Source organism: Microcaecilia unicolor, chromosome 5, assembly GCF_901765095.1.
Source record: "Microcaecilia unicolor chromosome 5, aMicUni1.1, whole genome shotgun sequence".
NCBI lineage: Eukaryota > Metazoa > Chordata > Amphibia > Gymnophiona > Siphonopidae > Microcaecilia > Microcaecilia unicolor.
In genome coordinates this window covers 82,222,200-82,249,456 of record NC_044035.1, presented here as the reverse complement: position 1 = coordinate 82,249,456, position 27,257 = coordinate 82,222,200, and the positions used below count along the sequence as shown (strand labels likewise).

The 27,257-nt window shown below is 46.2% G+C and overlaps 1 protein-coding gene across 3 annotated transcripts in view; it reads left to right on the top strand.

The window, feature by feature from the left end:
* PCGF5 (polycomb group ring finger 5) overlaps positions 1-27,257 on the top strand; it is a 300,957-nt gene that overhangs the window by 132,855 nt on the left and 140,845 nt on the right. For all 3 annotated transcript variants that reach the window (XR_003942125.1, XM_030203049.1, XM_030203048.1), the window contains exon 4: positions 1,675-1,730. Coding sequence is in view for 2 of the 3 variants with exons in the window: in XM_030203049.1 (XP_030058909.1) it covers positions 1,675-1,730 (56 nt within the window). In the remaining variant the exon portion in view is untranslated. The remainder of the gene's footprint in view (positions 1-1,674; positions 1,731-27,257) is intronic.

Sequence of the window (27,257 nt, the reverse complement as noted above, 5' to 3'; positions counted from 1 at the left end):
GGGAGTTTGCATTCCTTCGCCTTTGGATGTGAGGAGGGTGCTTTTACGTTGCCTCCAGGTCACCAATGAATTTCGGCAATCAGACCACCTCTTTGTCCTTTCCTTGCCACAGAGAGGTGAGGCAGCCTCCAAAGCCACTATAGCTTGGCTCTACAAACTCATTCTACTCGGGCGCAGGCGATGTCTTGGGCGGATACCTCTATCCTTCATGTGGATCAAATTTGTCGAGCAGCTACTTGGGCTTCTCGTCATACTTTTGTCAAACACTATCGTTTGGATGTCGCTGCGACGGAAGATGCTCATTTTGGGGCTCAGGTGTTGACGCGGGGGACGTCTGTTTCCCACCCTTCTTAGGGTAGGCTTTGGTACATCCCACCAGTTCCTGGATTCATCTGCTGTTTGTGACAAGGAAGGTAAAATTAGGTCTTACCTGATAATTTTCTTTCCTTTAGCAACTGCAGATGAATCTAGGATCCCTCCCGTTAGCCGACTTTTTCCGCTTCTGTGTTCTTTTTTCTCTAATGCAGATTCAGACAGATATTTAAAAAAAAAAAAAAAAAGACCTGCCTCGGCAGGGATTGTTGGAACAGAAGTTTCATAGTTACAGTTTTCCAGTTGGTTTTCTTTCATTATAGTGAGGATGGTTTCTAAGTTCAAGTTATTGAGTTTGATTGGCCTACTTCTACTGCTTTCGACAGACTTGTACTAACTGATAGGGGGGCTGGCCGTCTGCTATTACTCCCAAAAGTTCTGTTATCTCTATCTCCACCTGCTGGTAGATGGACACAACCCACCAGTTCCTGGATTCATCTGCTGTTGCTAAAGGAAAGAAAATTATCAGGTAAGACCTAATTTTACCATTCAAAAGTAAGACAGAAATCTGGTACAGTGAGAATTCAGTTGCATTACCCAAGGATTTTTTTTTCCTTTTATGTCCTCTCGCCTACATACCTGGTCTGATCATTCGGTGACAGTCCTAGGCTAGGGTCCAAGCACCAGAGTTCCTTCCAGAACCTTGTAACACCTTTAAGCTATGATAATGAATTTGTCCTCACCTAAACCACCACCATCTGGGGGCTGTTACTGCTTTTACAGCATTATTTGCCCACAGTGACCTGGGAGCAGAAGGTCCAATGCTAACTCTAGGCTAAATTTCTGGTTCTTATAAAAATGTTTCACTCACACAAACACTGGACTTAGTTGCTGTATTTAGAGAGTCTGTTTACCAAACTACAGTACATTTTCACTCTTACCATGCTTTAACAGTCAAAATTAACTCATTGTAAAAGTAAGGGCTGTGCAGTAACTTTTCAGGGCATGTTCAGCATGTCTGCTGTAGTTATTGCACAGAAAATTTTCTTTACTGCTCATTTGAAGTTTATTCACAATTTAGCATGTTGCATACAACATCTCTTGAAGAGGCATTAATTGCATTGTACTCACTGCATAGGTGACAGCGCACAGTAATTAGTGTGTGCTAACTGCATTGTGGAGTCCTTGCCCCATCCCACAATAATCACCATGAGGACTGTTTGTTTTTATCATGTGGTAGGTGTTAGCATAGGCTTGCACTAATGCTTAGTACGCTTTAGTGAACATGCCCCTTTATGTCTTGTAATTTTTGGAATTCTAAAATATTTTTTTCTTTTTCTTTTCTTTTCTCTTTTTTTAAAGATTAGACAATACATTGGAAGAAATCATATTTAAATTGGTACCCAGGCTTCGAGAAGGTAAGATTTTTGGAAATTTTTGCTTTCTGTTGGACAGACTGACTCATGAGGTTTTCCCATTTTGGGGGTAATTTTATAACATGCCCTGTACAAAATTTCCAAAAACATGCCTATTTCTTTTCCTCATGACAGACCTGTCCAGACTAGTAGGTTATGCTTCCCAACCAGCCCAGAACACTGAATTTCAGTGACATATCCACCACTGTAAGGATTGAGGTAGTCTTATAATGATCCAATATTCGCCGACTCTAGCATTTGGTTGCAGTCTAGATTAGTGAAACAGTGTGGTCTGGCACTCAGAGGCTTGGACCACAGCCCATGTCCCTGGGAATCTCAGTATCTTGATCTTTGCCTGATTTGAATAGTGGAAGTTATTACACCTTGGCCAGGGCTGAGCTACAGTCTTTCTCTTGTGGGCTTTGAATTGGGCAGTGAAGGTCTCATGGGATTCTGGCTGGAAGGAGAGGGGAAAGTAAAAATTGGAAGGGACATCCTGTGGGAGCCCTTCTTGGGTCTCTTATGTGTGAGCTTTTTCTTTCTCCCCCTCCTCCGTCTCCTCCCTGCCTTTGGTCTGGAGCATTATTTGAAGAAAATAAAAATAAAAGCATTAGTGTTTCCAATCATAGTTGGATAGACTTCAACATTTTTGAGTGGCTTGAGCAATAGAAGCACTCCACCAGCAGTTGCCCAGCTTTGCAGGGCCAGAATGCGGCTGATGCTGTGGCAGCAATGTGATGGCTTAATTCAGCTGCCTCCTCTTTTTGCCCTGCCTGTGATAGTGAAGTGGCAGGGTAGTCGGAGGAGGACAAGAGGTTTTCTGCTTGGAGGAGGCATCAGATGGCCTTTTCTTGCTGGCAGGAAATGTGGCCATTGGGCAGGAATAATGGGGGTGGGGGTGGGGTGGGGTGGGGGACAAACCTGAAGGAGCCCTGGGAGTGACAGGAGCTGCGGAGGGAGTTCCTCGGATTGGGTAAGCCAAGTCAGCTCTTTGCTTCTGGGATACCTGCTGATAATTGCCAGTTATGTCCAGAAGGCTGCAGTTTCCTTAACCAGAGGTGTTCAGAGGGGCATCAGGATTGATGCACAGGAACCCTGGAAAGGCCCAGGCTGAACTCTATGCTACATGGCAGTGGCTGCAGCCCTGGTGGAGACTTGGGACATGAAGATGATTGACGGGGGGGTGGACAGTGAAGAAGGCAGTATGTCCCTGAGGAAGGGGAAGTTGCCCCTTTGGACATGAATGAGTCCCTGTTTTTTTTTTTTTTTTTTGGGGGGGGGGGGGGTTTCCAGGTAGGGAGGCACCGCTGGAGGAGTTGAATAGGGACTGGAGAAGTGAGAAAGCCTGGACTTGGTGTGTAGGAGCACCAAGCCCTCTGTCATGAGAGAATTCTGATTAGCTGTCCGTACCCATTACAACCATTATATCCCCAAAAGGAATATGTGGTAGTGTCATAGATGGAAACCATCATAGCACATTGAATGTTCCACCTCCTTATGGTGTATGTACATACATCTAAACCAGCTGAGCGTTCTTAGTGCAAAAAATCTCAATACAGCGTACTAAATATTGCGTTAACAGTGGTGTTTAAGGTTAATGAGGTAGCGGTGACTTTTTGTCCCCGCGGTGTGTATGGATTATTGTATCTGATCTAAGGTTTAATAAGAGTATTTGCTTTTGACTTAGGCAGTTCATAATAGGTTTTCCGTTTGGGTGCAGAAACCCAAAAGAGAGATACCAGATAGGAAGGGAGAGTTTAGTAAGCTCGACTCAGGAGAGAGACCTTGGGGTGTTTGTGTCCGAAGGTGAAGAAACAATGTGACAAGGCGACGACCGTGACCCGAAGGATGCTAGGCTGCATAGGGAGGGGTATAACCAGCAGAAGAAAGGAGGTATTGATGCCCCCCTACAGGTCGTTGGTGAGGCCCCACTTGGAGTTTTGTGTTCAGTTTTGGAGGCCGTATCTTGCTAAAGATGTAAAAAGAGTGGAAGCGGTGTAAAGAAAAGCTACAAAAATGGTTTGGGATTTGCGTTGCAAACCGTACGAGGAGAGACTTGCTGACCTTAACATGTATACATTGGAGGTAAGGAGAAACGGGTGACATGATACACACGTTCAAATATTTGAAAGGTATTAATCCGCAAACAAACCTTTTCCAGAGACGGGAAGGCGGCAGAACTAGAGGACGTGAATCGAGGTTGGAGGGGGCAGACTCAGGAGTAATGACAGGAAGTATTTTTTCACGGAAAGGGTGGTAGATACGTGGAATGCCCTCCCTCCGGAGGTGGTGGAGATGAACAGTAATGGAATTCAAAGATGCGTGGGATAAACACAAAGGAATCCTGTGTAGAAGGAATGGATCTACGGAATCTTAGCGGAGATTGGGTGGTGACGCCGGTTATTGGAGAGTAAAGCCAATGCTGGGCGGACTTTTATGGTCTGTACCCTGAGATAAGCAGGGACAAATCAAACTCGGGTATACATTTAAAGTAGCACATTCCATGTAAAATGAGTTTATCTTGTTGTGCAGACTGGATGGACCGTTCAGGTCTTTATCTGCCATCATTTACTATGTTACTATGAATGGAAACTATTGTGATCGTGGTCACAAGGCAGTCACGGTGGAGGACTGTGTGGCAGTCAAGAATGTTCAGGACAGAAGAGTTGAGCTGTTCCTCAATCAGGCCTTTGTAGCCTTGGCTATGGGGACCCAGACCACCATATATGTGGTTTATGTGGGTACAGCAGTCCCCAGAGTTGGCAGAGTCGGGGGCTACATCTGTGGCAGATGTATTCTATGACCTTGTTCATATTGGGACTAGGTCATACGTGTCATTAGTGGTGGTACGGTGAGTTCTTTGGCTTCAGAATTGGGCTATGGATTCAGCATCAAAGCAGTAGCTTAGCAAACTTCCCTTCAGAGGTAGGCTCCTTTTTTGGGAAGGATTTGATGAAACTGGTTAAGGGCTCGGCTGAAACCTAGCTACATAGACTTCCAGAGGACCACTTGCGTAGCATTCAGAGCGTCTTCAGCCAGGTCACATTAGAGGGATTGTCCTTGCTTCAGGACAGGTAAGCAGGCCCCAACATTGTTTCTGTCATTTTCAGTCCTTTCCTGGGGTGCCTGCAAGCCCAGGGGGGTGGTAGGAGCCTCTCAGGTTTGGGAGGTAAAATTGACCAATGAGTACCAGCAGGACCATTCTGAGGAGCCTCAACAAGTTGGTGGTCATCTATCAGTTTATATTGGAGTGGGCCTACATCACAGTGGACTACTGGGCCCTCAGGGTGGCTCAGTATGGTATGCTCCGGTGTGCAGAGCCTCTTTCAGATGGGTCATTCCATGCCAAGCGGTCTAAACCTTCCCACCATTATGTCTCCAATTTTGTTCAAATTTTATCTGTTGCGCGAGTCAGGTGTTAAAACGAAGTTTCCCAAATTTTGAGGTCTCTAACTGCAATAGTTGCAGATCTAGACCCCCTTTTCTGAAAGGTTGTCAGTCCACGAGAGCGCGACATTTACCAAAATGCCATTTTTGGGGTCTAATAAAATCCAAACACATTTATAAGAATGGCTAAAAAATTCAAATCCTGTACAGTTTTTGATGCTAATTCCGATGAAATACATTTTAACATTATGGATGCAAAATCCAGTCAAACAAGTTGACTCAAAGTGTGCATCAAAATTGGTCGCGACTCATCAGAACATATTTGGACCAATATTCAGACCGCAACAACTTCCATACAAACAAAGATACAGACTTGAAATTGGGCATGTTCTGTGCAGGATTCCAGTCATCCCTTTCCTGTAATTCTGATCATGATTAACTGGCCTCGGCAGCCTTGTTGTGTTGACATCTTGAAACTATTGGTGGAGAAACCACTCGCACTCCTAGGAAACCCAGGATTCTGAATCAAGGTTCCATTCTCATGGGTTTCCATAAGAATATCACAAATTCATCTCTGTCACAGTTATTAGCTGGGTAGGTGTTGAGATCTCTGCTTTTTTTTTTCTTCTGACAGTGAACACCATGGAAGTAATCTGATGGCTAGGATCTGCTAGAGAGAACCAAGTGACTGACTGTCACCATTAGACACTGGAGTCAGTTATATTAACTGAGCACCTCCATTTAGCTGTCTTCCCCCCCCCCCCCCCCCCCCCCCCAAGGACTGCATGATGGTTGCGTATTCTATAACAGAGCCTAGGCACCTAGATTCTATTATGGAATACTAGTATACTCGGGTATCTTCACTTAGCATTAAGGCACTCAGTTGCACCAGGACTAGAACCCTTTCAGCCTAGCCCTTGAGTTTATTGGAAAGTTTTTTTTATTTTTACCCACAATGATTGCTCCACCCCCTGAAAGCACGGAAAGCTTTTACCTCCCTTTCATATGTGAGGTTGTGGGAAGTCTTTGAAACTTGGTGTCAGCTGTCAGGGGCAGTGGCCCAGTGAGTGGGCATTTTTGCTATTTTAGCCTTTTTTTTTTAAAGGATGATTTAGAGAGAAGACTCTGTTAGCTCCTTGAAGGGTCAGATGGTGGCACTTGCATGCTACTGAGGGGAAGGTTCAGGGGTCCTCCTTATTGATGCACACAGACATTGGACAGTTTCTGAGGGGAGCTAAGCATCTGGGTACTCCGTTGAGGCGGCTAGTTCCCCCGTGAGAAGTCTTCATACTCTGTTGAGTTTGCCATTTGATCTACTCAGGAAAGCGACTCTGAATGACTTGTCATCAAAGACAGTTTTCTTAGTGGTGGTATGTTCAGCTCACAAGAGTTTGAGTTGTGGGCCTTCTGTTGCTGAGACCTGTACCATTTCAGAGGTTTCAGTGTCACTGCGTACAGTGCCACGCTTTCTACCTAAGGTGGTATCACTTGTTTCATGTGAATCAAGAAATACATTTTCTGACCTTTTCTAAGTGAAATAAAGAAAGTCACAACATTTTTTTGTATGTGCTTGATGTGTGCAGGGTGTTGATCTATTTTTTGGAGGTGACCATCTCTTTTTGGAAATCAGATCAGTTTTTTTTGTATTGTCACAATGGCCCTAGGAAGGGACAGACAACGTCCAAGGCCTCTATAGTGTGTTGGATTAAGGAAGCGGTAAGCTCAACATATTTGTTGCAGAGAAGAGAAGTTCTAGTGGTGCTGAAGGTGCATTCAACAAAAGCGCAGGCTGATCTGAGGCAGACAGTTTTGCTGGCAAATCTGCACAGTGGAGATTTGGTTGTCTTGCACTTGTTTCTGAAGCACTACAGACAGGACATGTAGGCGAAAGAAGATGGCACATTTGAACGCATGATCATTGAGGGAACGTTGCCTTCCATCCGAGAGAGTAAAGCTGGGGTGTGTCCCACTAATCTGGGCTGGTCTAGTAGGAAGAAAAGGAAGACCACATTTGTTCTTACCTGATAATTTCCTTTTCTTGAGGCCTGCTAGACCAGTCCAAGGCCAACCCAAAGCTTGAGATGATGTTACTGTCATTCTGTTCCTACAAGTTAAATAAAAAAAAAAACCACAAAAAAAACCCGATGAGTTTGTTGCCCTTGTCTAAGGAGATGTTTTCTAGTATGTCAGTTTGTGTTATGGGTCTTGTTCTCTTGGGTAGTTCAAATGGTTAACACATCAGCTTGGGCAAAAGCATACTGGATGATTATAGGACTCTACCAATTCTTATAATGGTGGTGATCCCTGAAGTTGATTGGGGAGCCAAATGCGCTAGTCTGGGCTGGTCTAGCAGGAATCATGGTAAGGAAATTATCAGGTAAGAATACATTTCACCTTTGTGTGTTTTGTAAAGGCACTAAGAAGAAAAAGGTGCACAGTAGAACAAATGTAACGCATAATAGATGTGAAAAAATGCTCATTGTTTCAAATACTTCTCATTAAAGAAATTCATGATGAACTCATTTTGTAACAGATTGCTTACAATTTCAAAAAGGTGCCTATTTTATAAAGGCAAATACTGACAATCAAAACAATCCTAATAACATAGAAATAACCATTAACTAATTTAAAAGCACATGAACTCAAAAATGAAAATATATTTATTGCAAATAAGTTTTTATTGATGATGGTATCAATCATTAAGCGTATAATACAGTACAGTATCCAAATGCAGATGGGTCTTGAATCAAACTTCAAACATCATACTATCACATCATCATTTTATACAATCTTAAAAGCTATACCTAACCTCCTCCCTCCCTCCTACCCCCTCTTCTTTCCCCTCCCCCCCCCCCCCCCCCCAAAAAAAAAAATTCCTCTTTCTCCTCATTTGTCTATGGTGCCTAAACATCTGTGTATTTACTCTACTTACATAATGCAAACTCTTATTTATATTATTGTGTACATCAAAAATTTAGTATAGGACCTTTTACCGCTGGAGGCAATGTCAACCAAAATGGAGTCCATATCTTACAAAAATCTGATTCTTTAAAGGTTCCTTTCTGATCCACCAGCCGTCTCTCAAACCTCATGAGACAAACCATTTGGCATCTCCATTGATGAACTGTGGGAGTTTTATTTGTAATCCACTCGGTTAGTATTACTTTCTTCGCTACAGTTGTTGCCCGAATTGCAAATCCTCTATAACCAGCTGGGGTCGGGGACACCAATCCCAGAATACCAAACAATAGTTGTGGCTCACAACACCATGTTGCCTTCCACATAAGGGATACGTGTTGTAGGAGACTCCTCCAGAACTTTGCTATTTTTGCACAGTGCCAAAACATATGTCCTAACTGTACTCCCATCTCGCCACATTTCAGACAGGCCCCATCCGACGAGGCTCCCATATGGAAGGCCCTTCTTGGTGGAATATGTGCACGCATAGCAAACTTAAATTGTAATTCCCAATGTGACATCATCCTGCAAGAGCCCCGCAAAGACAAGACATATGCTTTAAGAATTTGATAGGAGATTTCTGTTCCTAAGTCTGCGGTCCAGGCTTGTGCCAGGCCCTTGTAATCAGGTTCTGGTATTGTGTCTCTGATGTGCCTATGGTGCATCTGGAGCGGAACTTTATTTTGTGCTTGTAAGGAGAATGCATCAGACAATTCCTCCTGCACGTCCTCCGTCAGGTCTTGCCACTCCAGAGCGGAAACGTAATGTTTTAATTGTATTTAGTGGAAGTACTCTGATTGATTGTCGGCAAGAATATTTAGACTTCAGCTCTTCAAATGGTTGAATTTGCCCCTCCTCAGTCAACACATGCGTTATGTAAATTAACCCTTTGCTTTTCCAACGGCGGAATACACCATATATCTGTCCCGGCGGGAAGTCTGGATTGTCACAAATTGTCAAATATGGGGTGGTCCGTGATGAGAATTGGTGAAGGCGACAGATCCATCTCCAAACTGCTTTCGCTGTTGGCATTATATGAGAGTCCTGTAGTATCGGCGGGATCCGACCTCCGCCTGTATGTAGCAGGTTACTGAAGTGGATCCCAGCAGTGAGCTGTGTCTCTAATTCAGTGGCAGAAAACTCCGCTGTGTTACGAAACCAATCTGAGACGTGTCTCATACCACATGCTACAGTAAGATGTCTCACACTCAAAAGTCCCAGGCCTCCATGTTCCACCAACATCTGGAGTGTTGCAATCGGTATCCGAGCCTTCCGCCCTTTCCACAAAAATTTGTTCAGTTGCTTATTCAATTTCTGTTCATCTTCCAAGCGTAAAAACAGTGGCAGGGTTTGGAAGACATATAGCCACTTGGGCACAATAACCATGTTATATAAGGCTATCCTCCCTGTTATTGATAGTGGATAATCATGCCACAATCTCAGCTGCGTACAAGTCTGAGTAAGTAATGGTTGCACATTATTAAAGTATAGAGTAGTCAAATCCTGCGGTATATTAGTGCCCAAGTATTTGATTTTTTCTTTCTCCCATATCAAATTCCTCTCACCTACACTCATGCCTCCTGCCTGTGGTGAAAATATATTTATAAACAGGACCCTCAGATGGAAGCAAGAACCACCCTACTACCAAAGTAGAACAGCTCCTTAAACTCCCAAATTCCTCGTTGGTCCAAATAATAAATGGAAAAATTGTCCAAATGGGTGTCTATAGGTGCTCATTTTCAAAGCACAGAGACTTACAAAGTTACATAGTAACTTATAAGTAAATAAAAGTTGCCATACTGGGACAGACTGAAGGTCCATCAAGCCCAGTGTCTTGTTTCCAACAGTAATCAATCCAGGTCACAAGTATCTGGCAAGCAGGGCCGGTCTTAGGGCGAGGCGACTGCATAGGGCCTCGCGCTCAAGGGGGCCCCGTGCAGCGCACCCCCGACCGCTCGAGTTCCAGTCCCCCTCCCTCTGAATTTTAAAAGTTACCTTGGGTTACAGGCAGGCAGCGGCAGGAGTGAAAAGCGTGCGAGCAGCTCGACGCTTCAGGAGCCTTCCCTTTCTTAGCTCTGGTCCCGCCCTCGTGGAAACAGGAAATGAGGGCGGGACCAGAGCTTGAGAGAGGGAAGGCTCCTGAAGCGCCGAGCAACTCACATGCTTTTCACTCCTGCCACTGCCTGCCTGTAACCCCATGAGGTAACTTTTAAAATTCAGAGGGAGGGGGACTGGAACTTGGAGGGAGGCCTCGGAAGAAGGGGAGCCTTGGAGCTGGGAGGTAGGGAGGCCGGCCTTGGAGCTGGGAAGGAGGGAGGGAGGCCGGCCTTGGAGCTGGGAAGGAGGGAGGCCTTGGAGCTGGGAAGGAGGGAGGGGGGCCTTGGAGCTGGGAAGGAGGGAGGAGCCCTGGAACTCAGAAGGGGGCTTGGCCCTGGAGCTGGGTGGGTGGGAGGGAGCCCTGGAGCTCGGAGGGGGGGTGGTCCGGGAGGGAGGGGTGGGGCGGAGCTAGGGTGGGGCCCCATCAAATTGGTCTGCACAGGGCCCCGCACTTACTAAGACTGGCCCTGCTGGCAAGATCTCAAAACAGTACAATACATTTTATGCTGCTTATTCAAGAAATAAGCAGTAGATTTTCCCAAGTCCATTTTAATAATATCTTATGGACTTTTCTTTTAGGAAGTTATCCAAACCTTTTTTAAACACCGCTAAGCTAACTGCTTTTACCACATTCTCTGGCAATGAATTCCAGAGTTTAATTGCAGGTTGAGTGAAGAAATATTTTCTCCGCTTCGTTTTAAATTTACTACTTTGTATCTTCATTGCGTTCCCCCTAGTCCTAGTATTTTTGGAAAGAGTAAACAATGGATTCGTGTCTACCCGTTCCACTCCACTTAATATTTATGTATGTTTGTAAGTCCGTATTTTGAAAATAAGCCTCATAGTGTTTTTAACTCAAAAATAGACAAAACACAGTCACTTAATATCATGAAATGATATTGTCTTGTGTCAACATAGCGTTTCAATCTGCAAATGTTTTTCCAGCACAAAAATGAATACCATACAAAACAAAGGCTTCTCCAAAGCAGTGTGTTGAGTTTCTGCTCTGCTTCAGGAGCTCTCCTTAAAGAATGCTTCAAAATTCTCTGGTCCATTAACCGCAATAACTCCTTAGATCCACCACACACAGTTTGATCAAGCTACACAAGAGACAAATATGGTGTCAGAGTATTCTTCAGTGTTCGCTCTCGATTACATGCACAAAACTCACAGATTAAATCAGACATCCAGTCAGATTCCTCACTCAGACCACTTGCAGATTGTCTTTTGTCAGCAGAGTGCTTCAGTTCCATCTTGAGTGACTGTGTTGTATCTTTTTTTGAGTTGAAACACTATGGAGGTTTTAGGGGTGCTTGTTTTTGAATTGATTTACAGTTATTTAAGATATGTTATTGGGATTGTTTTGATTTTCAGTATTTGTCTTTATAAAATAGGCATGTTTTTAGAACTTTGACATCAACCTGTTAAAAACAGGCATGTGTTTTTGCATTGGTTATTTTATAAAGGCATCCCCAGTAGCACACACATTCTCATGTACAGATTTCTCCATGTGTATTTTATAAAATTTATACATGCATTTTGAAACTTTGCCTCTTCTCTGCTGAGACTACACTCCTGGGAACACCTATAGACAAATAAGTAGAAGCAATCTTGTCAACACAAGTATGTGTACAGTGTTTGGCTAAGAATAATTTTCTGCAAGTGAAACCTGCTTTTTCTGTCAGTGCATCAAGCATGCAAGTATGTGACATCTGATGACATCGAATGGAACAGCTTTCCTTGAGCTCTCTAGTGTAAAGTTCCGAGTATGTGTGACTTTTCCTATCTGTAGCGATCTTCTTAGATCCTCAGTTTTGTTTTTTCCTTTTTGCCAGATGCGAAAACAAACTCTCCCGCCTTCAAAGCAGTTTTCACCTGCTGTCGATTCTGATGACGATGTCAGTCCTTTCTTTAAAAAGAAAAGTAATTTTTTTAGGGCTGTTGGACGATTAAAAAGTACAGTTGTGACATTGTGATTAAAATTTTTAATCACAAAAAATGTAACAAATTAGTCGTGTTAGTCAACGCAATTAACCGACAGCCTAGTATTTTTGGGTTTTCCATCATTACTACAGAAAATGTTGCAAAGTCAGGATTTGGGTCCTGCCCTCAGTATGGAAGAAAAATCCAAAACTTTGACACATATCAAGGATGATTGATATATCTGGGTTCAGAATGGATTCAGGCTGACTGCAGGCTTTGTTGACATGTTACCTTTGAGCAGTAGAGATGGAGAAAAGGCTCCTGTTCATCCAAGAGAAGGAGATGTGAATAACGTTTGCACAGAGATGGATTGATTCTGTGCACTGTAGTAGATCATTCTCTGGATGTTGCATCCAGCTCCCTGTGCAGTGACTGAGTCTAGTTGCAAAGGAGTGGCACCAGGGGTAATTTTAAGGTAACGCAAACCACCTTGGAAACTTTCAGGCCTAATGCACAGTCATCTTCAGTACACATGCATAGGCCTACTGTCACAGTAGCCTTGAAGATTACATATAAAACACTGGAAAAGAGCAGGCACAGTGTAGATGTCATTCAGATTGCTGCTGCTCCTAAGCATAGACATGCACAACTGTCTCCTGTGTTATCTGTGCCATTAAAAAGGCTCTGGCTTGATAGGTAATACTAATCTTTGTCTTTCTCCACCAGCATGGATGACACATTTGCATGTCAGCACGGATAGAGCAGCACTGCACATTGACACAGATTGTAAAATAGCTGTATTGATAGACTTTGCCTTGCTCTGCAGTATTCTACAGACATCTCCTGTGCAATAATGGACAGCTCAGCCTCTTCTAGCCTCCGATCCAATCTCTGTAATAGTGGCCAATTAATTTTTTTCCCCCATCTGTTATGTTATCGTTGCTGGAGCTGCCCTATTCAGTCCTGCAAAAGATGTTCAATGAATTTGTCAAGGGATACTATAAAGATCTACCATTTGTTTAATATTTACAGCCCAGTGTAACACCCATCCCATTCTTATGAGCGTTATTTTTACACAAAGGTACAGTCTTTCATCTCGAGATCCAGTAGTCTCTCTCTTGTCTATTTCAGACCCTGAATTCCAAGGAAGACATTTTCTGCTTGCTTCACCATGTTCATGTTTACCTAGACTGCAGTTTGTGCCAACTGAATTGGCTTAGATAAAGAATACAGATCTGAGCTTGGACCTATAACCTCTATGAAACACCTCTTCTCAGTATTTTCCATCTCCAGCAGCTTGGGTGGACATGCTTTACAGCCTCAAGTTCTGATTAGTGGCTCTTAGTCCAGTTGTTCAGCTGGTCTTCAGTTGAGCAGGGCGGGCAGAGGAGGCTTACCGAGCAGTCTCCTGATGCCTTGCTGCTTGCTCCCTCCCCCTGCCACATTTGTTTCTCTGGCTTAAATTTTAAAAAAAAAAAGAGAGAAAACTTGGAATAAGCTGAAACAGCACATTGTCAGCCTCTGGAGCAGAACCTTTGCGGCTGGAGAGGGAGAGCAACCTCTGGTAGGGGCAGTGAAACCCTGCTGCTTTCCTGTGTGATCAGCGAGGAAGTGCAGCCAGAGCGATTTGAGGGTAAGCGAGTCAGCAGTGATAAGTCTGACTTCTTTTATTCTGGGCAGTTGGAGTGACTGTGAAAGCAGTGCATGGTGGTCCCCGCGGAGGCGGTGAAGCTGTGCTCCCTCTTGCTGATCAGCATCAGGACACTGTGCAGTTTGCAAATCAGAAGAGGCTGGGGAAAGCACCGCTAAGGATTATGTGCAGGCACCAGAGGTGCCGTTGCCTTCAGGTTCCTGGGGTGAGAAATTTTTGCCATTCTTGCGTGGCAGTGAGGAACAGACGGGGGCCTTCCCACACAGCACTCTGGTGTCATTTTATGCTCTCAGGGGCTGTCAGGAGAGAATGGAGCCTTGAGGTCTCCATTTTCTGTGGAAGTTTTCCTTTTGTTGAAGTAGGGACGGACAGGCAGGCTCTTTGCAAGGCCCCCTTTCTCCCTGCTTAGCGTTCCTCTTGCACCTATAAGGCCATGTTTGGATCTGCAGGGGCATGGGGATGTCTCCCACTCCCCTCTTTTTGGACACGTCACTGGGCCCCTCTATCTGGGTGCCTCTGGAGAAAGGGGAGCTGCCCTCAGAAGAGGGGGATGGCCCTAAAGTTCTCAGGATCTTTCATAAAGAGGAATTGGGATACCTGATTGCAGATGTGTTGGCTATTCTGTCTATTGAAGACCCTGCGGTGTCACTCGGGGCTCTTCTATCATGAAAGGCATCATATTCTTCTAGGGCTTTTTCCTATGCATCCAGTCATCCAAGACTTGATAACAGCTGAATGGAAGTTCCTAGATATGGGGCTTAAGGGTGGAGGAGCCGTGACTTGCCTTTACCTGTTGGTGCCAGAGGAGAAGGAGAAATTCCAGTTGCCCAGGGTGGATTCGCTAATGATGGTAGTAACTAAGAAGACTACCCTTCCAGTGGAAGAGGGTATTGCTTTGAAGGATCTGCTGGACAGAAGGTTTGAAAAGTGCCCTGAAGCAGTCTTTCGAGGTGGTGTCCCTTGGTCTGCAGTTGCATGAACAGCCTGGTACAGCCTGGTTCCCAAGAAGGACATTATGCACCTCACTTAGAGGTGGGGTTGGTTTACTTGGCTGATGCTATATATGACAAATTTCACCTTATGGCCAGTGACATGTTGCTAGCAGTGACAGTGCAGCATTGGTCTTTGTTGTTAAATTGGGTGGTGTATGCAGCTTCTAAGTCTTGCCTGGTAAAGCTGCTCTTTTGGGGCAAGTGGCTGTTTGGTGAGGATCTCAGCAACTTGGTTAAAGAGCTGGGGGAAACAAAGCCACAGCATCTCCCTGAGGATAAGCCCAGATTGTCTTCTCACTCAACTACGGGCACTGCTCATAGTACATTTCGGGAGAGTAGGCGTTATAAGTCTGGGCATCAGCAGTATGCAAAAGATTTCAGTACCAGAGCAGACACTTCCTTTTGTGTGTGTGGGGGGTGGGGGGGACACGAGACAAGAATTCAGCACCCCAGTCCAGGAGCGTCTCCAGTGTTTCCTGTGGTTCACAATGATGCGTGGCTGGGCCCATTCCTCTACCATAGCCGTGGGAGGACGACTTTAGCTGTTCATGGAGGACTGGTTCAAGATCACATCAGACCAGTGGGTCCTAGAGGTTATCAAGGAAGGCTACAAGTTGGAATTTTCCTGTCCCATTGCACCTCTTCATGCAGTCTCCCTGCTGAAGGGGTACCGAGGAATCCACAGTCTGGAGCACCTTAGAGGCCCGGCTTTTTGTAGAAGCCATCATTCCAGTTCCTCGTACAGAAAAGAGCCAAGGGAGGTACTCCATTTACTTCATTGTGCCAAAAAAGGAGGGTTCCTTTTAGCTAGTGTTGCTCTCAAGGACCTCAATCATTGCCTCAGAGTATCTCACTTCCAGATGGAAATCTTATGCTTAGTCATTGCATCAGTGCGAGAACAGGAGTATCTTTCGGCTCAGAAGTTTATTTTCACATTCCAATATTGGTTTCCTCATCAGTTTCTGAGGTTTGCAAATCTGGGGCTTCACTTCAGTTTTGGGCAATACTTTTCGGCTTAGTGACAGTACCAAGGACTTTTCCAAGGTGATGGTGGTTGTCGCAGCTTACCTGCATTGTCAGGACATAAGGGTTCACCCTGGCTCATTTGAATATCTTCCTTAGCTGATAGCAAAGTGGCAACTTCATCCATTGTTAAGCTCCTTTAGTCATTGGGCTGGGTAATAAATTTAGAAAGGAGCAGGCTTGTCCCTTCTCGCTCCCTGGAATATCTGGTAGTGCTCTTTGACACACAGTAACATAGTAGGTGATGGCAGATACAGATCTGTACGGCCCATCCGGTGTGCCCAACAAGATAAACTCATAGCATAAGGTATGATGTGATACTTTATAAGTATACCTGATCTTGATTTGTCCTTACCATTTTCAGGGCATAGACCATAGAAGTCTGCTTGACACTGTACTTGTTCTCCAGTTTCTAAAGTTATCGAAGCTCCACTCCAACCCATCCAAATCCATCCAAACCACGATCAGGGCACAGACAGTAGAAGTCTATCCAGCATTGACTTTGCTTCCAAATTACTGGTGTTGGCCACCTAATCACTGATAAGCTGATTTGGATCCATTCCTTCTAAACAGGATTCCTTTGTATTTATCCCACACATTTTTGAATTCCATTACTGTTTTCATCTCCACCACCTTCCGCAGGAGAGCATTCCAGGTATCTATCACCCTCTCCAACACAAGACAGGAAAGGATGTTCCTAACAGAGGTCAACCGATTCAGTTTCTTCTTTGGCAAAGTCCCCCTCGTCTGGGATTATGTGCAAGTATTGGGCTCCAAGATGGCAGCAATGGACGTGGTGCTCTGGGCTCGGGTACATATGCGCTCCCTGTAGCATTCTCTAATCAGCTGCTGGTCTCCAATCTCTCAGAATTACAACCTGTGCCATCATGGGCTCAGGAGGTGAAGCACAGCGCACAGTGGTGGTTGTCATTGGGGAATCTGAACAAAGGAGTTCTGTTTCCCTTGAATCACTGGGAGATAGTAACAACAGATGCCAATTTGGCACAAGGGACCTGGTCAGAGAAGGAAGCCCGTTGGCCCACAAATCGTCTGGAACCTGGAGCAATTGGGAATGTATTAAGGACTTTCGCCCCTTTCCTGAGCGGTTCTTCAGTCTGTGTTCTCTGACAATGCGACAACTGTCGACTGTGTCAACAAGCAATGGGGCACATGCAGCAGTCGATTGGTGGAGGAGACCACCAGCTTGATGAATTGGATAGAGACATACATAAGCACTGCCACGCTGGGAAAAGACCAAAGGTCCATCAAGCCCAGCACTCCGTCTCCGACAGCGGCCAATCCAGGCCCCAAGAACCTGGCAAAACCCCAAAATTTAATAACGATCAATGGACTTTTCCTTAAGGAATCTGTCCAGACCCCCTTTAAACTCAGCAAGGCCAGCTGCCGTCACTACCTTCTTCGGCAATGAGTTCCAGAGTCTAACCACATGAGTAAAGAAAAATGTTCTCCAATTTGTTTTAACCCTACCACATTCTAATTTCATCTTGTGTCCCCTGGTTCTATTATTGTTAGAAAGCGTAAACAAATGCTTCACATTTCCTTTACTTTTTTTATTTTGTTTATTTATTTCATATTTGTATTCTGCCTTCTCTCAAAGTGGGTAACAATTAAAACATACTAAAAAAAAAACCCAATAACAAATAACAGCAAATTTTTCATCATAATAAAATTCTCTCCCAGTCATTAAATATTTTAAAAATACTTAAATCCTCCAAGTAAGCTTTTAAAAAGAATGGGTCTTCTAAGCAGAAACATAGGGGAATGGGAGTTGTTTGATCGGTATTTCAACTCATAGTGGAGTGATGGGGTGTTCCAGATTTTGATCTGATGACCATGAAGAATGACGTCAGGGTGCCCAGGTTCCTTAGCTGACAGCAGGAACCGGGTTTGCAGGGCCTGAATGATTTCTTCTAGGAGTGGTCGGCTGGCCGCCTGCTCTTTCTTTTCTCTGTGGCTATTGGTAGATCAAGACCTCGGGGAAATTGCCTTCCATCCAGGTCAGGTCCTTCTAGTGGCTCTGGACTTCCTCATGAGGCCATGGTATGCAGACTGGATTTGTCTGCTGAATGGGGCTCCTCTCCAGCTTCCACGGGGTCGAGGACTGCTGCATCGAGGTCCAGTCTATATGGAGGATCCCTCACTCTTTGGTCTTATGGCTTGGCCCTTAAAAGGGCAAAGCTGAGGAGCTAGGGCTATTCGGATTCCGTCACTGCTACTTTGCTTGATGCACTGAAATACTCAACTTCAACAGCCTATGTTTGGAGGACATTTGAAGGCTGGTGTTCAAAGAAGGGAATTTTTTTTCTGTCTTCCTCGGTGGTGCACATGCTGGTGTTCCTTCAGTCAGGCCTGCAGAAGGTCTTGGCACTTGGTTCTCTGAAGATCCAAGTGGCAGTGGTAGCATACTTCAGGATCCATGTGCAGAATTTTTAGCCAGCAGTGCACCTAGATGTGGTCGGGTTTTTGAAAGGGATGGGTCATTTTCAGCATCCCCTCTGTCGAGTCTGTCAGGAATGGAACCTTAATCTTTGAGCCCTACGGATGGCTGCACTTGAGCCTGTCATGAAAGCAACGCTTAAGTACCTCATGCTGAAGGCAGTATTTTTAGTGACAGCTTCTTCAGCTTGCCAGGTTTCAGAGTTGCAGGCTTTTGTCGTATGGGGACCCATTTTTCGGAAGCAGGGGTCTGACTTCAGACATGATAGAGGTATATAAAATAATGAGTGGAATGGAACAGGTGGCTGTGAAGCATCCACGCTTTCAAAAAATACTAGGACTAGGGGGCATGCAATGAAACTACAGTGTAGTAAATTTTAAACAAATAGGATAAAAGTTTTCTTCACCCAACGCGTAATTAAACTCTGGAATTCATTGCCGAACGTAATGAAGGCGGTTAGCTTGACTGAGTTTAAAAAGGGGTTGGACAGTTTCCTAAAGGACAAGTCCATAGACCGCTACTAAATGGACTTGGGAAAAATCCACAATTTCGGGAATAACTTGTATAAAATGTTTTTTGTTTTTTTTTAATTTGTACCCCACACTTTCCCACTCATGGTAGGCTCATTGCGGCTTAGGTACTTATTTGTACCTGGGGCAATGGAGGGTTAAGTGACTTGCCCAGAGTCACAAGGAGCTGCCTGTGCCTGCAGTGGGAATTGAACCCAGTTCCCCAGGACCAAAGTCCACCACTCTAACCACTAGGCCACTCCTCCACTCCATTATAAAATGTTTGTACATTTGGGTAGCTTGCCAGGTGCCCTTGACATGGATTGGCCGCTGCCGGGGACAGGATGCTGGGCTCGATGGACCTTTGGTCTTTTCCCAGTATGGCATTACTTATGTACTTATGATATCTTCCTTTCTGTCGAAGGTGATTTCCTCTTTCCACTTAATCGGTGGCATTTCCTTCATTCCGTAAGGACGATGTGTGGGGCATCAATATTCCTCTTTGAGGCTGTTTGGCGTGAGAAGGGTGGTTCTTAGGTATTTTTTGAGGCCATCAATGATTTCCGTAGGTTGGACAGATTATTTGTCCTGTTTGGTAAGCAGAAGCTGGGCCTGGCTGCATCCCAGCCCACAATTGCAAGGTGGCTAAAGGAGGCCATTGTGTCAGCTTCCATGAAAGCGCATTCAGCTAGGTGCATGTCGGCCTCTTGGGCCAAAACCGTGTTGCTTTCACCAAGGTATATTTGCAAGGCAGCAGCTTAAGTTTTCCATGCATACATTTGCCAAGCACTATAGGGTGGTTGTGGCGGGTCACTGCCTTTGGGGCTTTGTTCTGTAGGTGGCAGTGTCTGGTGCTCACCCTCTCTAAGGGCAGCCTTTGAACACCTCACAAGTTCTAGAATAGTGGGAAGGACTATATGGAATGAGAAATTAGGCCTTATCTGATTATTTTCTTTCTGTTTGTCCTTCACACTATTACAGATGCACACTTGTGATTTCTTGTGCTCTTCGGCAGTGGAAGAGATTATTCTTGCTACTGCTGTGTACGTGGTTTTGCATCTCCATGAGGGGATGCTCGCTCTCACGCTCTCATCCCTTACTGCTTCATAAACACTGAGGAGCTGAGGTGTCGCACAGAAGTTATGTCGTGATTCAGAGTATGATGTATTGAAAAGAACTTCCATAATCTTAGCTTCTGTTCTTGCCACCAGATGTCTTGCATAGCTGCACGAGTCTGGCTTCTGAAGAGGTTCATACAAAGCAAATGTCCATTGTACTGGGAACTCCCTTTTTAGTGATACAGTAAATAAGTTTTGACATTATTAGATCACTGTTTTATCTTACAACACCTTTTGTTTGTGTCCCCACCATTTACATCATCCTCTACAGAAATTACCACAACTTCTTACTGTAGAAGTGCCTACTATCATAGAAGAAAATTTGTTCTTTTGCCAGTCAATCACAGCAAACCCAGCATTTGGCTTTCACTAAACCTTGTCGGTGAGAAGGGGGCAAACAAAAGCAGGCTGTACCTGCACAACCATAGCAGCTTTCTACCTTTTGACTTCTCTCTATAGTCATGGCTAGTGTCCCTCCAGAATATATCCTGCCATAGCTATAGGAGGTTGAGTATAGGTTTTGGGTTTTTTTTTAATTAGAAGTGAGAATGCATCATAAAACAAGGTTACAACTTCAAGTTTCAGTCTCTGCCACCAAGTTGACCTCTCAATTGGTTTTAGATGCCTGAAGCCTATATCCAACTGTATCAGGAGAAAGTCAGTCCTCCTATAGTAAAATGCAAAAGTCTGTTCCAATTCAGGAAAAGAATCTGGGCTTATTCTACTAGTTCAGGCCAAACAGGTGAGTTCTGAACCCCAGCCAACAGGTGGAGGCAAAGAATACAGACATTCGATGATATCACCAGTATTAAAGATTGGTGCAGTCCTGGAACTTGGCAGTATTCTGTACCTCTAGCAAATGGTTACAGTCTGGATTGGTGTGGCAGGGTTGTCATTGGTCCTGTCTTCCTATGGTTAAGACTACAACCTATGTCTCAAGGTTGAGATTCATTTCCTTGTCACAGGCTCCTAGGAATAGGTCTATGAATCTTTGCCCTAGTTGAGGTAGGAAGTAGCCCCTGAGCCAGGCCTTGAACCTGCAGGTCGTTTTCCTGGTGGGGTAGGAGTTCAGGGGGCAGTGAGGGGGGACCCTGTGAGGCCACTTCTGGGAGAGGGGATATGGTAAGTTTATTTCTACCTGATCTTTTCCCATTACTATCCTGTCTGTCCCTTTAAAGAAACAGAAGGAAAGTAAATGCTCAGAGCCAAGCTCAGGTAGTGAGAGTCCTATTGGTTTTGGTCGGCCCACAGTGAGTTGGAGTTGGTTTGAGAGGAACTGAGGGATGCTTCTGAATTCCTTGCACAACAAGGAGTGGAGGAGTGGCCTAGTGGTTAGGGTGGTGGACTTTGGTCCTGGGGAACTGAGGAACTGAGTTCGATTCTCACTTCAGGCACAGGCAGCTCCTTGTGACTCTGGGCAAGTCACTTAACCCTCCATTGCCTCATGTAAGCCGCATTGAGCCTGCCATGAGTGGGAAAGCGCGGGGTACAAATGCAACAACAACAAAAAAAACCCAAATGCAGAAGGTTTGGGGGCAGTAGAAACCACCATATTAGCAGTGTGTCAGGTTTCTTCTGTGACAAGGAGATAGCATGGTGGTAGGCTCCAGAAGCTCCCAGTTGGGTGGTAAGAACAAATGCCAGTTTGGTTGGGGGCACAGTGACAAGGTTAATTGGCTCATGGACATTGATCAAACTGGGAGGTTTTCTATTGCATCAACAGGTTGGAAGCCAGGAGGGTTCATCTGGTACAGAGTTATTTCCTTCTAGTGGTGGGTTTGTGGTCTGTATCATATTGGATAGTATCACAGGGGTGACCTATATCAATGAACAGCAAGAACCAAGAATGCACAAGTGGCATTGGAGGTTACGTTACTCATTGGGTGGGTGGAGAATCCTTAGACAGAATGTCGGTGGATCACTGGGGTATGCTGGTATTTAAATTAATGTTGTTGAGCAAGAATGCCAAGGCAAGACACTTTTTTTAGCCATAGGAAAGAGGTCGCATGCAGAGAATAGATGGAGCTGTTAGTCATGTCCTCGGGAGAGCCCTGATGATCCTGGTGGCTTCAGATTGACCTTGGAAGCTGTGGTACACCGATCGTGGGAGGTTGTTGGTAGGGGAGCTGCTGCATTTTCCTCAGGTCAGAGGCCTTCTTCAGCAAGGCCCTATCCTCATGGAAAATTGGGACTTCTTTTGGCTAATGGCTGGCCTTTGAAAAACATAGATTAATGCACAGTGGTTATTCCATGGTAGTGATGGCTATGCCACTGAGAGCTCGCATAGCATGTTGACCTCTCGTCTATGTGTGCTTATACCGCATATTTGAGGCTTCATGTACAACCCAGGGCCTGTTGGTGTTGTGTGCAGATATTGTGGTGACTTTAGTCTTTTTACAAGAGCAGAGTCTCGCTTAATTCTTTTAAGGTACAGATGGTGGTACTGGCCTGTTTCCAATGCTGGGTGGAGAGCTTCTTGTGGGGCATCTGGGTGTTGTGCATTTTCTGAACTGCATTTCCATTACATTATTTCCCACTATTCTAGGAAAAGTAGGTAGTCATGTCCATCAATCAGCAGGTGGAGATAGAGAATACAGAACTAAGCTGTAGTACATAACCCCCCTACTACCAGCCCAGTTCCTCAGTATTTTCTATCTCCAGCAGGTGGCTAAACACACTACTCTCTCTCATCCTGAGGCCTGTGCTCCCAGTTGGTCAGCTGGTCCCCAGTAGAGTGTTGTGGACAGTGTTTGTACCAAATTTACCTAGTGGTACTGGGTCCCTGTCATGTTGCCTGCCTGTGGTGATCCGCTGCTCCCTTTTCTCGTTCTGTCTCTGGAGCCTGTTCAGCAGTCTGGGGGGGGGGGGGGGGGGAAGGTTCAGAACAGAGAGTTGGCGGGCCAGTTGGAGACTGTGGCCGGCCTGTCTTGTGGGGTAGCTTTGGCCTTGGTGAGCAGAACCCGGTGTGGTGACTTTTCCTCAAGTATTGGGCCTTGGGACGCTGCATGTCGGTGGTTGGTTTACCGTGTGGTGCAATAGCAGTCTAACAGAGCCTGTTGTCAGAAGGCAGCACTTCGGCATCCCCGCAAAAAGAAAATGTATTCAAGTGAACGGGGACGCGAAGGCGTTAGTCTGACGTTCCCGTGGTTTAAAAAAAAAGTCAAAAGTAGAGCTTTCTTTTTCCTGGGAAAGAACGCTCCCCTGCTACAGCCATTGGAGCATCGTTGTTCCCGTGGAGATCATGAAGCACTGCTCCCTTTGTGGGGGCCAGCGCTCATCAGGCCGCTGCACGGTGTGCAGGCTGATTGGAGAAGGAGACTTGCATCTGTCATCTGATGTACAGTTTCAGGAGTATTCGGGCGCCAGGTCTCCTGGGGTGCTTATTGATTTCTTTCCTCTCTGCAGGAGGTGGGAACTGCAACCATTTTGGATGCAGCCGTGCAGGAGGCTCCAGCGGAGGTGGCAGGAGGGCTTAAGATGGGAACCTTGGGTCAGGGCCTCCTGTTTTTTCCTGAATATGTTCTGCTCCACCAGGCCTATGTGATGAAGCAGGGGAGCGTTTCTGAGGCGCCGCTAAGCCCGGGGGAGGGGGGGGGGTCTTCTCCAGCACCCATGAGGGGCAGAACAGAGATTCTGGGTGATCCCGTTGAGACCTGGTCTCCATGATTCCTGCAGTCGGAGGTGGCCTTGGTCTGTTCAGCAGGGTCCTCGCTTGTGGAGTGCTTGGAAGAGGGAGATTACCCTCAGGAGCTGTGCCTGTTTCACAAAGAGGAATTGGGTTCCCTGATTTCAGAGGTGTGGCGGCACTTTCCGTAGAGGAGCCCTCGGCAGCACTGCCAGGTGGTCAGTCAGCAGGCCTTATGAAGGGTCTCAGGGGGCCCTCTTAAGGTATTTCCCATGCATCTGGATATCAGGACCTCATCACTGCAGAGTTGAGTGTGCCGGACGCCGGTGTTAAGGTCGGGTGAGCCATGGCCCGTCTTTATCCTCTGGTAGCAGAAGAAAAGGAGAAGTTAGGTCTGCCAAAGGTGGCCTCCTTAGTGACGGCAGTCACCAAGAAGAAAACCTTGCTGGTTGATGGTGGTATTGCTTTGAAGAATCTTCAGGATTGAATGCTGGAGCAGACTTTGAAACAAGCCTTTGAGGTGGTCTCTCTGGGGCTTCAAGCTTCAGTGTGCAGCTCCTTTGTTGTACGGGCCTGTTTGCAGTGGTACCAACAATCTGCCTCTCAGAACAGTTCCAGGTTGTAGGCGGGCCTGAGCCTTCTGGCGGACACAGTGTATGACATGCTTCAGGTTTCGGCCAAGGATATGTCATTACGGTCACTGTGTTAGTCCTGGCTGCAGGTTTGGGAGGCAGGTGCCGCCTCCAAGGCTCATCTAGTTAAGTTGCCTTTCCAGGGCAAGCTTTTGTTTGGATAAACCTCAGCAACCTAGTCAAGGAGCTAGGGGAGACCAAGCCGCAGCAGCTTCCGGAGGATAGACGCTGCACGGCTCACCCATCAACTTTGGCCCAGTTTAGGAACAGCAGGAAATATAGGCCTGGTCAGCAGTCCTTTTTGGTCAGAAGGTGCAGTTCCAGCCCCATCAGTCTTTCTTTTGAGGGGACAGAAAATCTGTGGGGCAGTCAGGGTGAGCGGCTGCTGCTTCCTGACAATCACAATGATGCCCGGCAGGCCCACCCATCTGTTCCAATTGAGAGACACCGGGCGTTCTTGGACGTGTGGGCCACCATCATCAAAGACTGATGGGTGGTGGACATTTTGCGCAATGACTACAGGTTGGAATTCTCCTGCCCGGTCGCTCCTCTCTTCTTACGGTCTCTGTGTCAGGTGCTTTTCAAGGCATTGTTGGTGCTTTAGGGCCATTGTCCTATGGCCAGGGTCGTTACTCCATCTATTTTGTGGTTCCCAAGATAGAAGGAACAGTGTGACTGACCCTGAATCTCAAAGGGGTCAATCGGTGCCTGTGGGTTTCCCATTTTCGGATGGAAACCCTGCGGTTGGTGGTCGCATTGGTTCAAGAAGGTGAGTTTCTCACCGCTCTTGACCTCAAGGAGGCATACCTGCATATCCCTATCTCGGGTCCGTATCAGCAATTTCTCCGTCTTCCGGTCCTGGGCCGTCACTTTCAGTTCGGGCCTTGCAGTTTGGCCTAGCCATGACCCCGAGGACTTTCTCCAAGGTCATAATCGTGGTGGTGGCCTTTCTGCAGTGACAGGAGATTCATGTTCGACTGTGCCTGGACAACTGGCTGATTCAGGCATCATCCTACTGGGATGGTGTGGAGGAGATGGCGATGGTGGTTCGTCTTCTACAGTCCCTGGGGTAGATAATAACTTTGAAAACAGCAGGCTGGTCCCTTCTCAACAGTTGGAATATCTGGGGCTGTTGTTTGATACCCTATGGGCCCAGGTGTTCTTGACGGAAGGTTGGCGCATGAAATTGAGGTTTCAGGTTTAGTCTCTCCTGCTTCATTCCCGTCCACTTCTTTAGGATTACGTGCAGGTCCTTGGATCCATGACAGCGACCATGGAAGCGGTGCCCTGGGCAAAAGCGCATGTGAGGCCACTTCAGCAATTATTGCTTAGCTACTGGTCTTCAGTTTCTGAGGACCACAGCATCTAGCTTCCATGGACGCTGGCTTCCAGATGGAGTTTGAGATGGTGGCTGAGTCCCAAGTCCCTGAGGTTGGCCGTTCCTTTCCCAATTCTACATTGGGAGGTAGTCACCACAGATGCCAGTTTGGTGGCCTGGGGGCACATTACAGGGGTCACTTGACTCAGGGCTCCTGGTATCCGGTGGAGTGGCAGCCACCAACCGCTTGGAGCTCTGGGTGGTGCATCGCGTCTGGAGGTCTTTGCACAGTTCCTAAAGAGTGCCCTGGTTCTGGTATTCTCCGATGATGCAATGGCGGTGGCCTTTATCAACAAGCGGGGTGGGACCCGCAACAGTCAGCCGACAGTGGAGTCAAGCTTGTTGATGGCTTGGGCATAGAAACACCTGCTCTGTCTCTCAGCAGCTCACATTGCAGGGTCTCTCAATGTGGATGCAGACTTCCTCTGTTTGTACTCTCTAGATCCCAGAGAGTGAGAGTTGTTGCACAAGGCATCCCAGCTTCTGGTTCAGTGCTAGGGCGTGCCATCCCTGGATCTCATGGCCACGAGTGGCAATGCCAAGGTCTCTTGGTTTTTCAGCCATCGCAGTGAACTGGACTCCTTGGGTCTGTACGCTACTGCGGCCATGGCTGAGTGAGGGGTTTCTGTATGCCTTCCTTCCTTGGCTGTTGAAGAGAGTGGTGAGCCATTGGTGCCGGGTGGTCCTGGTAGCCCTGGACTGGCCGCGGTGTCTATGGTACGTAGACCTGGTGTGGCTTATGGATAAGGAACCGCTATGGCTTTCTCTGGACTGTGGGCTTCTCCATCGGGCTGGTGGTCATGGAGAATACCTCCCCCTTTGTTCTTAAGGCAAGGCCCTTGAGAGGGCTTGCTTGAGAAACAAGGGTAATTCATACTCGGTCATTGCTGTCCTGCTTCAGGCCAGGAAGAGGTCTACTTCCTCGGCTTATGCCTGTGTGTGGTGTACCTTTGAGGGCTGGTGTTCCAAGCGTGGGTGAGAAGCTGGGTCTCATGGCTTCTAAGGCTTCTATCACCTGTTCGTTGAAAAAGGCGGTGGCTGCACCCTATATTCTGGAGGGGAAGTCTCCTCAGGCCTTGAAGGCGCACTCTACAAGGCGTACAGCCACGTCTTGGGCGGCGTCATCATTGTCCTTTCCGGCGGATATCTGCAGGATGGCGATGGGCTTTGCAACATACCTTCAGTAAGCACTATAGGGTGGATGTTTCTTTGCTGTCGAAGGCCGTGTTTTGGGGCATTGGTCCTGTGAGCGACAGGTTTGGTTTCCCACCCTCGTAGGCATAGCTTTTGAATATTCCCCTCGTACTGGAATAATGGGAAGTAACATAATGGAAGGAGAAATGAGGAGTTCCCTGATAATTTTCTTTCAATTAGTTCTTCACAGTATTCTAAGAGCCCTCCCATTTGCCAACGCCCTTCTATGGGCGGAGTTCTGAGCAGTATTGGTGTCCTGCTTCACGGGGCTGAGCTTTGGGAAACTTTTGGGTTTTTTTTTTTTCCAATGGGCTATTAGGTTGCTGAACATGCTTCTGTTTTTTTTTTTTTTCCTTGCTTTCGGACTCATACCGAGGAACTGGGCTAATAGCAGGGTGCTATTTACTAGAGCTCAGTTCTGTATTATCTAACTCCACCTGCTGGTCGATGGACATGCCTACCCACTCATCCTGGAATAGTGTGAAGAACTAATGGAAAACTAATTATTAAGTCCTAATTTCTCCTTAGCAAGTATGCCGCCTGTTTTGTGGTGGTGCCATAATAGGTTCTCTTATTACATTACAT